The sequence below is a fragment of the Heteronotia binoei genome, chromosome 8, assembly GCF_032191835.1.
Source record: "Heteronotia binoei isolate CCM8104 ecotype False Entrance Well chromosome 8, APGP_CSIRO_Hbin_v1, whole genome shotgun sequence".
Taxonomy (NCBI): Eukaryota; Metazoa; Chordata; class Lepidosauria; order Squamata; family Gekkonidae; genus Heteronotia; species Heteronotia binoei.
In genome coordinates this window covers 69624746-69637718 of record NC_083230.1, presented here as the reverse complement: position 1 = coordinate 69637718, position 12973 = coordinate 69624746, and the positions used below count along the sequence as shown (strand labels likewise).

The 12973-nt window shown below is 43.1% G+C and overlaps 2 protein-coding genes across 2 annotated transcripts in view; both read right to left on the bottom strand.

Moving 5' to 3' along the window:
* The window catches only part of CRADD (CASP2 and RIPK1 domain containing adaptor with death domain), a 63851-nt gene extending 56319 nt beyond the window's left edge, over nt 1-7532 (bottom strand). Inside the window, exon 1 of the mRNA XM_060245189.1 lies at nt 7513-7532. The gene's annotated coding sequence lies outside the window, so the exon portion shown is untranslated. The remainder of the gene's footprint in view (nt 1-7512) is intronic.
* Nucleotides 5811-9758, bottom strand: SOCS2 (suppressor of cytokine signaling 2). Its single transcript, XM_060245190.1, has 2 exons — nt 9558-9758; nt 5811-7964 (listed from the first exon to the last, which is right to left on the bottom strand). Exons 1-2 carry the CDS (start codon nt 9673-9675, stop codon nt 7507-7509), a joined length of 576 nt encoding a protein of 191 aa, XP_060101173.1. The 5' UTR covers nt 9676-9758; the 3' UTR covers nt 5811-7506.
* Nucleotides 9759-12973: the final 3215 nt, after the last annotated feature.

The following is a 12973-nucleotide window of genomic DNA, read 5'->3' as shown; positions in this document are numbered from 1 at the left end:
ATATTTGATGCTGGTGGGTACAGACCCCTGCATCTGAGATCAACAGGTGTGAAACATGTTCAGTTGCCCTAGACTACAGTGAGAGTAGTTCAGTCTTTGCAATTAAAATCATAACAAAATTAGACCTTAATTATATATGAAATGCAAAACTATGCCTATAAGATTGTAGGCTTTGAAAATCTTATGCCAGAGCAAAACTATATACATAATTGAATAGTTAACTATAAAAGTTTAAACTGCCATGTTTGGAAGAAGTGAGCAGTGACTCACAAAACTTCATAGCCTGCCACAGATGCTGTTAGTCTTTAAGGTGTTAATAGACTATTGCTCTTTTCTTCTGCTACAGACAAACTAACCTGACTACCCATTTTGATTTAATCAGGGTTTTTTTTTATTATTTGCTATGTCAGAAAGATACACTTTTTACACACCATCATAACTTACACTTGTACTAAACTACCCCTGCACAGAAGTGTTAATGCAAATAAATTTGGTGGAAACCTCAATAGATCTACTCAGGAGTAAATCCCACTTTCTTCCAAGAGGCCTACTAACAGGAAATTATTCATAATTTTTGCAATCTTCATCTAACTACCATGTCTCTCTTTTCAGACTTTGAAAACATATTCTGAACTTCCTGTCACAAATACCTTCTAGTCTTCTGCTATTTCCTGTCAACTGTTTCAACTGTTTTAGAGGCTTTAGAAGGGGAACATCTCATCTGATGCAGTGCTTGACGCTTTCACCTTTCATAAGGACGTATAGGGTTATTTTCAAAGGCCCTGCTTTGGGTACTGCCATCTGAAGATAATCATGAGGCAAACCAAGAAAGGGCCTTCCTGTTTGCGGGGCTGAAACTCTGGAACTCCCTCCCTGAGTTGATTCTCCCTCAGTTATTTTTACCAAATTGTCAGTTAGCACTGCAAGTCTGTACATACTTACTTTGGTTTAAGTCCCATTAGATAAAGTGGGGATTACTTCTGACCCGGCAAGTATAGTATTTTACTGTAAATGTTGCAGATCTAATTACATGAAAATTAAATGTTAGTTGAAGTACCAGGGATGGCAACTGAAAACAATGAGATGAAAGCAGACTCTATCCAGTTTGCACACTAGAAATGCATGAAAAATTGCCCTGGAGCTTCCCAGTGTCTATTTCATGAATTCACAAATGTTTCTGGTTCTCAAAATGTGGTTATAGTTATGACTGCATCCTTCTGCTACCCAATCCTTCATATTATCTTCCATTGGAAAAGGTAGCATTTAATAAATGGCAGAACTGTACTTCAGTGTGATTGAAAATGTTTTCTTTTTGTGACTCATCAGAGTTTGCTTCTAAACAAGTGTATCACATGTCAGAAATGTGTCAGTGTCATATTAGGCTCTTGCTTTAGCTGAATACATTTATGTTCCGAATACGCTTACAATTTTAGATCCTTGGAATTAGTGTATCCAGGAACTGTGGCACAGACAGAAAAATGGGCATGCCTCCATTACGTTGCCTTGCCTGAAAGGGTAAATACATCTACTACGATCTGGACTGCATTTTGCTTACTTCTCTTCTTAACAAAACCATGAAGATAGATATGTTACTGGAATTCAACCACTGATGTTTGTTGCATGCAAATTTCAATTAAAATTTCAACATATTCCTAGAAAACCCTTTCTGCCTTTGCCGTAATACTAGAACTCAGGGTTATGCAATGAAACTGGTAAATAGATTTAGGGCAGACAAATCCACCTCCCTCCCTCAGTCCCCATGTACATATAATAAACTTATGGAATTCACTTCCATGGGATACAGGATTGCTGACTTTAAGAGGAAACTAGAGAAATTATTTGATTATAGCAATGATGGCAAGATGAAACCTCAATATTTAGAGATAGTATATATTTGACATTAGTTGCTGGGGACAACAGCAGGGAAAGGCTGTTACTTCCTGTGGGTTAAAAACAACATCAACAACAAAACCCACAAACCACCCCAGGCGTCTGCAGTTGCAGCCATATGACATAAATGTTTATTTTGTACTCTGTGCATGCCCAGAGGCTAAGCTAAACCTAACTTCCCAGGCAGGCAAAAGATTTTAGGTGAGCAGGATGACAATTCAGACATTGATAAGAGGTAGACATCAGAATAAAACAATCTCTGTTCTTTGTGAGTTAGCGTGAGTTAGCTCACAGATTTTTAGCCTCCAGCTCACATTTTTGTCTCGGCTCAGGAAGGATGACCCCAGAGCACACTAATTGATGCAGTAGCTCACAACTTTAATGCCAGTAGCTCACCAAGTAAAATGTTTGCTCACAAGACTCTGCAGCTTAGAGGGAACATTGGTTCTGATCTGTTGGCCTTGTCTGGCCCCAACACAAAAAGATAGCCAAGCCCCAGACAAAAGAGGGGCCGGTATATCACACCAGTGTGTAGTGGCACAAAACCCACTCTGATCCTGCATAATCATATGGTCAGGATTAATCTGAGAGGATTGTTGCAAAGATGGATGAGCAAAGATTATAATTTTACAAAGGGAAACAAACAGAAATGCCCTATTAAAGGTAAAGGTCTGTGCAAGCACCAGTCATTTCCAACTCTGGGGTGATGTTTTCACAGTGTTTTCATGGCAGACTTGTTTGAGGTGGTTTGCCATTGCCTTCCCCAGTCATTTACACTTTACCCCCAGCAAGCTGGGTACTCATTTTACCGACCTCAGAAGGATGGAAGGCTGAGTCAACCATGAGCCAGCTACCTGAACCCAGCTTCAGTTTGTGAGCAGAGCTTGGACTGCAGTACTGCAGCTTTACCACTCTGCACCATGGGACTCCTGTGCCCTATTATCAAGCCACATTTCATTTTCACATGCTTGTCTGATGCTTTTAAGGATTCGGGAAAGGCCTTCTGTTTATTTTATTAGCTGTTTTTCTACTAAAACTTTCAAAGCAGCATAAGAAAACCAGATAACTGTAAATAAAAAACATTAACATTCATAAGCCAGCTGGCGCTCAGGCATGCTGGACAGCTTTAGGATAACAGACATGCTGCTTCCATGGAAGTAGTGCTATTCACACAGGAAGTCTTATGACCTAAACCAAATAGTCTACAACCTCTATTTTAAATACATTATAATGAAGAAAGTACCGCTGTAATCAATTGGATTCACTTCCACATTACATAATTTAGACAGTACATAATTTAGACTGGAAGACATGCACCCCATCCAACACAAATGCTACTCCTTTTTAAACATAAGCTAACTAGTGGTGTTGATGCCAGGCTTTGAACAGTAGCCACAGTTGTCTTCTATATTGTATTACAAAACTTAACACTACAGCTTAACCCATTATACATAGACATAGCTTTGTTAAAAGAAAACACAGCTGGCAAGCAGCATTAAATGTGTTTTCTAGTTGACAGCTTAAGCCAAAATGTGTTGCTGTAATTAAAAAAAAAACTGGTATGACTAGAATTAATGTTTGGTTAAGTTTTCATTTGGCAGTAGATTAATTTCCCAGTTTACAGGCTACAAAAAGTGAAATAAGAGTCAATGTTTTTTTAGAAACACATCTAATTTATCCAGTTTCTCATGACAACTTCTTTGTGTCCCTGTATAGTTTGAACAAATGTGAGTTATGGTCTCTCGTTATCACTGAGTCAAGTCAACAGGGAAATAAAACTACTGACAGGAGTGGGATTCATCAAAGAGAATGCTGAATGTCCCAACTCCTCTGTTGGAGAAGGGCTAGTGGGGAACATGAGGTTTAATCCTTTGGTTTCAGTGGAATCTTTTCTCAACTCTTTCCCCTTTCAGAGGCCTTTTTTTCTGAATCTGTTCCTCCTTCCACCCCACTGGAGATCCAGAGAAGAGGTGATGCAGTTTCTGCTCCTCTAGGGTGCTGTTATCACAGATGTTCACTCAAATGAGGAAGAAGAAGACTGCTAAACTAGTAAGCCCATGCATGCCACTATACTGCTTGTTTCTACAAACCAATGAAATTATTTCAATACACAAAGTAACATGGGACACAATCGTTTGTGTGTGTGGGTGTAGTAATCCAATATATCCAAGATCTTCCATCACTGAAGTGCTTAACGTGCTTTGGTTTTTGCACCATCTCCCTGGACATAATTACAAAGATGCCTATGCTGGAATAGAGCCCTTTACTAAACTTTGCAAGTCACACTGTGGTTATAGCCCAGGCTCCTAGATGTGAGCTTTGCTATTACATGCACATGCACACAGACACCAAAAAGGATCCAGGGGTCTTAGTAGAACATACACTGAACAGGAGTCAGCAGTGTGATGCAGTAGCTAAAAAGGCAAATGGGATTTTGGTCTGTATCAACAAAGGTATAGTGTCCGGATCATGCAAAGTGATGGTATCACTTTACTCTGCTCTAGTTAGACCTCACCTAGAGTATTGTGTTGTTTTGGGCACCCTAATTTAAGGATATAGACAAGCTGGATCATGCCAAGAGAAAGGCAACTAAGATGGTGTCAGTCCTTAGTTTTTGCAGTCCTTTTTTACAGGCCCACAGAACTGCTCATCACCCCTTTGGGGTCAGGAAACAATTTTCTTCAAGCCAATTTGTCCAGGTATCCTAGAGGGTAGGGTTTTTTGCTATCTTCTGGGCATGGAGCAGGGGTGACTGGGGGCATGAGGGAGAGAGGTATCTGTGGATTTCCTGTGTTGTGCAGAGGGTTGGACTAGCTGACCATGGAGGTATCTTCTAATTCTATGTTTCGATCTGCTTGCTTACTTCAAAAGTTTATAAAATTACTTCTGGAACTTAAAATGTAGAAAATAGCTCAAATTTTAAATACGACAGTAACAAATGTCAAGATCAGGCTCTTACAGGTTGTTTACATTTCCAAGAGGTACATATGTGTATGCAGTTGTGTAGGTGAATCCCAACAGTAATCAACACTTGGTATTTGCACATTCTGCTAACTGGCCCACCTATGTCCCCAGCCAGCCGCAAGAAGAAGTGACGGTGGCTCCTAGTCCTGTTCACTGAGGCAGTGGACTCCAGAAGGCATTCGTTCTATGGCTTATTTGGACTGCTGTCCATACTGACAAGCCAGTGTGTCCCTGAGAGATGTTAAAAGGTTCTCATTGATCCTTTTCCCCCCAAGAGACTATAAAGACCTGGATATGGTGCTGCCAAATATAATGTGTCAATCGAGTGATCACAGATATGGCCAAGACCAACTTCCTTGATGGCCTTCGTGACTTATTCTTGACAGCACATAACAGAAACTGCTGCTGGCCACACTCATAGTCACTGTGTGTGTGGCCCAGAATGTGCAATATGGCTTCTAACCTTTGTATATATACAGAAGTTTGGGAGAGAGATTGGTAAAATATTGTGCAATTTATTTAGCTCTGAAGATTTTTTTGTTGCCGTCTCATATTCAGATTTATCTCTACAAGCATAAAAAAGGAATAAATAAAATATTAGGATACCAATACTTCTGTCCCATAGCAAAGTCATAGTGAGTTCAACTTTCAAATGTTATTAGTTAATGCAGTGGCATTTCATTTATGGATTCAAGAGCATATATGATACATTTAAACTTTAGTGCTGTTGTGAGGATCAATATGACTTGCAAAGTACTTTGTAAATAAATTGCAGTGAATTACAAATTACAGTGACTAGTATATGATGTAATAACACTAGCCTTTACCAATAATTTACCAAAATTCAGGTCTTTATCAAACAAGATGAAAGGAGGGGGTGGTAACATTAACAAAAATATTGCTTTAATTCTACACGGTGCCTCTGAGCACGTCAAAATATCATTAAGGAACTACAGTTTCTGCAATTACATCCACTTTATTGAATATAATCTGAAATCAGACAGCTACAGCTGTGAACACACAATCTTTAAAACAGGCAAACTCACTTGCATTTCAAGGAAATAAGGAAAAAATTCTACATTGTAGAAAGTAGTCATAATTGCCCCTATCCACGTTCAGGCATGGAATGGTAACCACAACTGCAAGACTGCAGTCTAGGAATTTATATAGCCTCACTCAAGGGAGGCTTATTATAGGCAATAATTTGGACCTAGAATAAAGAGGATGCTTTTGGTACTCAAGCTAAATATGTTGATATATCATCCTAGTGTACAAAAGACCCACTGGGCCTTCATAAAAGATAGTGAAGTGCTTCTTTCTGCAACCCAGTTCTGAATTTCTTTTGGAACAAGATTCCTTTTACTGGATTACTATATGTAGTACAGTACTATGCATAGAAGGGAGATAATCATGGCTCAGTGTAAAGAGACCAAAGCTTGTTCATTCTCCAGTTCAATGTATCTAGATGTCTCACAACCTGATCCTAAACATATCTGCTTAGAAGTCAGCCACATGGATTGTCCAATGGGACAGCAATCTTAAACACACTTCTTAGTAAATATGAATAAGGGCCTACACTCAAACAGAGTTACTCAATGAAATTTTCAAAAAAGGACACTCTGAAACAATATTGTGAAATAAAGAACATCTTCTAAGGTGGCATGACGTTATACTATAAAGAAAAATGAGCTAGTTATATATCTGTTGAAAAATTGAAATACAAATTGAAAAATGCATCAAAAGAGAGCACCAAATATATCTAAAATCTAGCAGTCAGCCCATTCCCTAGCAACCATCAACAACCTCTCCTATGCTAGAATGTGTACTACCTGAAGATTCATGTCCTGAGATCTGTGGTCTGTTGTGATGCACAGAATTCAGATGCCTATCATCACCTATTTTTCTCTGTTTTAGTAAAACTGAAGAACACTGGATTTGCACACAGATATTGTACTTTCATGGTACTCAAAGCACGTTATCTAGCCACTGGACAAACATGCATTCTCCCTCCCATAGAATCATAGAGTTGGAAAGGACCTCCATCCAGCTACTGTAGTGGCTGCTTGTGTAATTTCTTCATAGAATACAACTGCACAACCCTTGTGGACTCATTAGAAAATGCCTCTTACATTACCAAAAATGAGTGGAAAGACCTGTTGCTTCCACCACTACAGCCACACAGAAGTGATCTTCAAGGGCAGCCACATCACTAACAAAACATTCCAACTTAGTCTTTGAACATGAAAATCTATTGGTACTGAGAATGCAAACCTATTTCAACTTGTCAAGTCCCAACTAAATTTGATTGTGGCAGGTTTGACTCAAGAACATGTTAAGTAGGGAGCAGAGGGCAGAAGGACCTATATTAAGAACAAAATAGGTGATATTCTCTGCCACAGCCTACTTTCCTGCAGTATGTCTTCCCAGGCAGTTTTCTCAACTGGCTCAGAGACTGATCTTTCTGAAGAAACACCAACATTACTGTGAACTTGTGCTTTGATTGTGGAACACTATGTGTTCTTCCCCTCTTCCATAGACTATCATAATTAGCATTTTGACAGCAACTTACATGACACTTTTCTGCCGCAGAATGCTCAGGGCTTTCATCAAAATCATAACATAGGTTTTCTGGTGACAGAGCAGAAGATATATTTATACCTGATATTGATAATCTTTCAAGTATTCTTTTAGTCTTGTTGGTAAGGGAAGTTCCTGGATCTCTTTTGTGTACCCGTTAATAGTTATTCTACAACGGTGCTGCAGAGAAGGGGCTGAATGGTAGAGGGGTTTATTCAAATAAAGATGAACTGTTCCATTACAAGGCATCTCTGTGGCAGTACTTCTGTCCTGGCACATAAGAACATAGTATTCAATCAGGTGGACCACACTGTTGAACTGTCGGAGCCTTGATCGGACACAGATGATAGAATCCAGTCTGAATTTCCCATCTTGAAATTCTATACGTAGATTGGTCGGTCCCGCTGATGTTTTGACTGAAATAGTAAGCAGATACTCTGAGTGTGAGCTGTCTCTGACCAAGAAAGTCCCTTCAGAAGTATCTTGTAATCTTTCTTTGGCTTCTGCAACACTCATGTTACCCCAGTACCATCCTGATACAGAGAGGAAAACAAAAGTTATTCAGGGATCTTTACAATTTTTTTTAACATGTGCAGATTATACCAGAAAAAGTAGAGTGAAACTGGTTGCATTGAAGAATTTTGGGGGTAAGTCACTGTGAGACTCCAGAGTTGAGTTCAAACCCCTGCTGAGTCATTTACTGGATAACCATGATCAACCCTGTTTCACAATGTGTGAGCTTCCTATCTATAAAATGGGAATAAAAGTGTCCTCTCTGAAGACAAAACACAATGATTTGCTATTTAAGACTCAGATCCTAAATAGTCATTTAAGAGCAAGCCCAATTAAATTCTGTGGAACTGTACAAATGCTATATGTTACAGCCCATCCCATACTTAAAAGTTTCTTATTTTAACCTACATTAATCACAAAGTATTCCAGCAAAGCTCTGACTCCTTTAAAACACCTTTAAAAAGCTGTTTTAGCAAGGTTTTACAGAGAAATACAAAAGTAATTATAGTGGGGTAGCTGTGTTCATCTACAGTAACAAAACAAAACAGCAATCAAAGCAACACCTTAAAAGACTAAACTACATTTAGTCTAGTTAAGAAACGATATGAGACAACTTTTTCAGATGCTACAAAGTAATTACCAGCCCAAGAAGATACTGGTGCTTTGATTATTTCATAGAAAACAAGTCACAGTAAATCACATTTACGTTTTGGCAACTTCAAATGTTTAAAATGACATTTCCTCCTACATCTGTAGCAAATTTTTCCACTTAATGGAAGACGTTTTGCTTTTCTAGTTAAAAGTAGATCTGTTTGTTTGTGAAGCTCACTCAATGCAATTACTACCGTGGTTGTAATAGCAAAATTCTAGCTACCAAGCACTGAACTAATTTCTTCCCAACGCAAAGCATCCCTTTGGAGCGCTATCCTGAGAAGAAGAAAAACAAACTGTTTCCAAAGCTCCGTTCTGTTTTCCTAGAAAGACTTCCGCAATTCTCGGTCTGAGAAGTCTGCCTCAAATTTCTAACCGTTTAATTTGAAACCATTTAAAGCCATCCCAGTCTATGATCAACACAGAGTTCCCCCCTCTCCATCTGAAGTTTCTAAGCCAGGCGCTGTTTCCATGTTGTATGTAAACCATGTAAGTTTACGGCTCGTCTGAATGGTTCGTTTTCATAAAGCGCCCAATTGGCTTTGTGCCTCTTTCCGTTCCTTTTTGAGGTCAAGAAATCCTCCTGACGTCCCGGAGCCCCTCCAAGGCAGGGCAGGGCAAGGCAAGGCACGAAGGTCGAGAAGGCGCCCGCGTCGAGCAGAGGACAGCTCCGCGGCGCCTGAGGGAATGCGGCTTCAGGTGCTGCTGCAACCGTGGGAGCTCCTCCGCGGGGTACTGTGGCCCGGCACCTCCGCCCAGCAGCCTCCCTTCCCTTCCCTTCCCTTCTCAGGGTGACCCTGGAGCGGCCGCCCTTCTCTTCCCGCTTCAGCCCCGCGCGCTAGGCGTCCTCCTCTCCGGCATCCGCGTCTTGAAGAAGAGTTTCTCTTCGAGCCGCCGGCAACCCAAAGCCTCCAGCGCTCGAGAGGCTTCTCCTTCCTTCCCCCGGCCCGGGGCTGGCTTACCTGAGCGTCTCAGCTCCCGCATGGCAGCGTCCAGGCGGTCCGCCTCGGCGGGCTCGGCCGCAGCCCCCCCAGTCCGCTCGGTTCCATCCGAGGATTGGGCCGAGGAGCGCAGGGTCATCGGGGGGCAGAGCCGGGAGCACCTTGTCCTTAGCGCAGGCCCTGGCGGCCGTCCCAGCCCATGGGGAGAGCCTGCCCGCAGCCGCCACCTGCAAGCCCACAGCGGGGGGGGGGGGGGGGGTCAGGCGAGCCTCGCGGGCGGCGCCGGGGTTACTTGCGGGGCATCCCCGCCGACGGCGCCAATCTCCGCTCCTTGCCCCGGGGAAGGAGTTTCGTCTCCTGCCCGCCCGCTCGCTCGCCACCTGGCCCGGCAGCAGCTGCAGCCCCAGCCGCTGCCTTGGTTGCCTGCAAGGGACGGCGCTTTCCGAGCGGGCGGGCGGGCGGGCGGGCTGCTGTCGGCGGGAGGGGGCCGTGCGCACCAGCCCCGCCACGCTTACCTTGGCCTCCCCCCTCCCCCCCCAGGGCTCCGAGGGACCGGGCGGGGCTGTGTCGCCTTGCCTTGGCGCTGGCTGGGCTGGGTTGCGAAGCCAAAAGAAGCAGGAAGCAGCGGCAGTCCGCCCGGCTCGCGCTCTTGCTCTCCGCACGAAAGACGATCTCAGGTTTATTATTCGATTACTCGTGAGGGCAGGAAATACTCATGTGACGCGGTGGCGCCGAACAAACAGAGCCAGCAAACAGTCCCGGCTGGCAGGCAGGAGCCACCGACTAGCGCTTGATGGAGCGGCGGGGGGCGGGGGGGGCGAGCGCCGCATGCTCTGGGGTAGCCCGCTTTGTTTTGCTTTGCACCGGAGCCGCTGCAGGAATGAATCCCGCAATTGCTGCTTGTTCGCCACAGGCGACCCATTGAATGGGCAGTGAGGGAGGGCGGGAGGAAGGAGGCTTCTGGAGCTATAAACGTGTCAAGGCGGGGGGGGGGGGGGGAAGAAACGCAAAGGCCGCTTTCCAAGAACTTTCCAGGAACCGCGTCACGTGACGCTCCGGTGCGGCAGCGCCTCGCCTTGAAATGGGGCCTGAGCGAGCAGCCGCTCCCGAGTGGCTCTTCTGCCCCCCCCCCCCCAGCCGCCGCCGCCGCCCCTTCTCTTTCTTCGCAAAAGGGGTGGAGGAGGGAGCTGGTGCGGTTGCAAAATAAACGGCCGCCGTCCTGAATCGGAGCCCAGGCTGCCCGCTTGCCTCCCTCCTTTCCGAAAAGCCTCCGGGAAGCAGCCTCGCCTAGCCTGCCCGGGCTTCTGCTTGGAGGTTGCCACTGCGAAGGAATTGCGGTCGTGGGGGGAGGGTTGTTCCCTTGTGTGTTGGAAGGTGGAGTGGGGGGGGGGGGAGAGGAGTGCTTTCTGTTTTGGGGCTCAATCTAATGGCAGTCGTGGCATGGTTTCGACTTAGTGGGAAATAATGTACAGCCAATATATAAGTCGCCACACACACACGTGTTGTTCGTGCACACACTTGCTGCTTTTTATTGTGTGCAGTTTTCCGTGTAAGCCATGATTGGTGGTGGGGTTATCTTTCCGGAGCGTGTGTGCAAATTGGACGTGCCAGATTTTTTAAATGTGCATTTGGCGTGTGTGCAAGATAATGATCGACAACTGAATTGTGTGAAGAGCTTTCCTTCCAGAAAAAGCAACCTGTGACGTGGTGGCATCACGCCGGTACACGTGGATGATTCTTGCCCTGGATATATTCTCTTTTGTCTCTCTTTCTGCCCTCCAGTTCAGATTTGCATATGGATATTATGCCAGCCTCCGGGTGGGACCTGGAACTGGCAACTGTAATGTGAAAGTCAGTGGCAAATTGACATTGGTGAGAGAAGAAGGGTGGGCTTGTGCTACCTAAAGCACTTTTTGGCATACTCGATTATCCTGGAAAGTCTTGTATTTGGGGAAACTGATTACCGTTTGTAGTGGTTAAAGCTGCATCTTAGGCACATTTGTGCATGGAATTGTGCTGAATAAGTGGAATGAGGTTGCAATCCTAGCAACACTTTCCTGGGGTTAAACTCCATCGACTAAAATGGACTTCAAAGTAGGCTTGTTTAGGATTGCTCCCTGATTATATCATCCACTTCCTTTCTTTGAACAAAATGAGTTTACCTTGTAACCAGCGTAAAAGGAGGGCAGGATGCACAGTCATGGCCTCTTTTAGGGGTGCACACACTACTTAATGTGTGTGGACTGGGAAACGTAGTTCCTACAAACTGACAAAGATTTTTTAAAAAAAAATAAAAGAAAAAAGGTTATACATTACATGGCAACAACTAATGGTTTGGATTTATGACAGTGTTAAAATAATGGTAGCGATAAGGTCACTTTCAAGTTATGGACATAATGGGATAGTGTGCATTGTTATTTTTAAAGGAAACGCATTTTGCTATTAAATAAACCTACATAACTCTGGATCAAAACAATGGGATCAAATTGGTTTCTGGAACGGATTGGATTTAATGTGGTCTAGTTGAAAAGGCTTTTATTTTTCCATCTGACCACCTGATTCATCCTGAAATAACTCTGCAGTGTATTCTGAGACAAAACAATCATTATTAAAGATTTGTCATATTAAAGTTATGCCTTTGTCTACTTTGCATATTAATGACTTTCCAATATAAACTGAATCTTCATGCTGCTGCAAAACTGGTTTCATAATTCTTTGTTTTTTTGTTTAAAAACAAAGCTTATATAATAGCTTTTTATTAGGACCAACCAGAATATAATATAGCTTTTTATTAGGACCAACCAGAATGACACAAAACATAAAGCTGGAAGCCGTAGACAATAAGGACTATTGCCCCTGTACTCTCAATTGCAGTGTTTTAACATAAGAACACAAGAGAAGCCATGTTGGATCAGGCCAATGGCCCATCCAGTCCAACACTGTCACACTGGCCAAAAAACCCAAGTGCCATCAAGAGGTCCAGCAGTGGGGCTAGAAGCCCTTCCACTGCTCCCCCCCCAAGCACAAGAATTTCTTCCCCATTTTTTTTTTGTACAAACATCCAGTGAAATGTAATTGCGCACCAATCTGTGATTTGAGGTGGGGGTGGGGTTAATGAAAGATGTTACATGTCTTGTATTTGGAACTTTTCTGCAGATTGACATGACTATAGCCTTTGTCTACATTTGGTTTTAATGAATAGCTCTAGCTACTGGCTTAGAAAATGATTATAGCATTAAACAGGATTAATACTTCAGATGGCAAACAGGGTTGCCAGATTCCAGGTGGGACAGCAACAAAAGTGAGAATCACAGATGAGATGGCAACAAAGGCAATGCCTCCGTGTACAAAAGGTCTCAATAAAATACAAATGTGGTTGTAGCAAAAAAAATCATATTTTATATCAAATAACAATAATAATTTACACTCAAAATGGC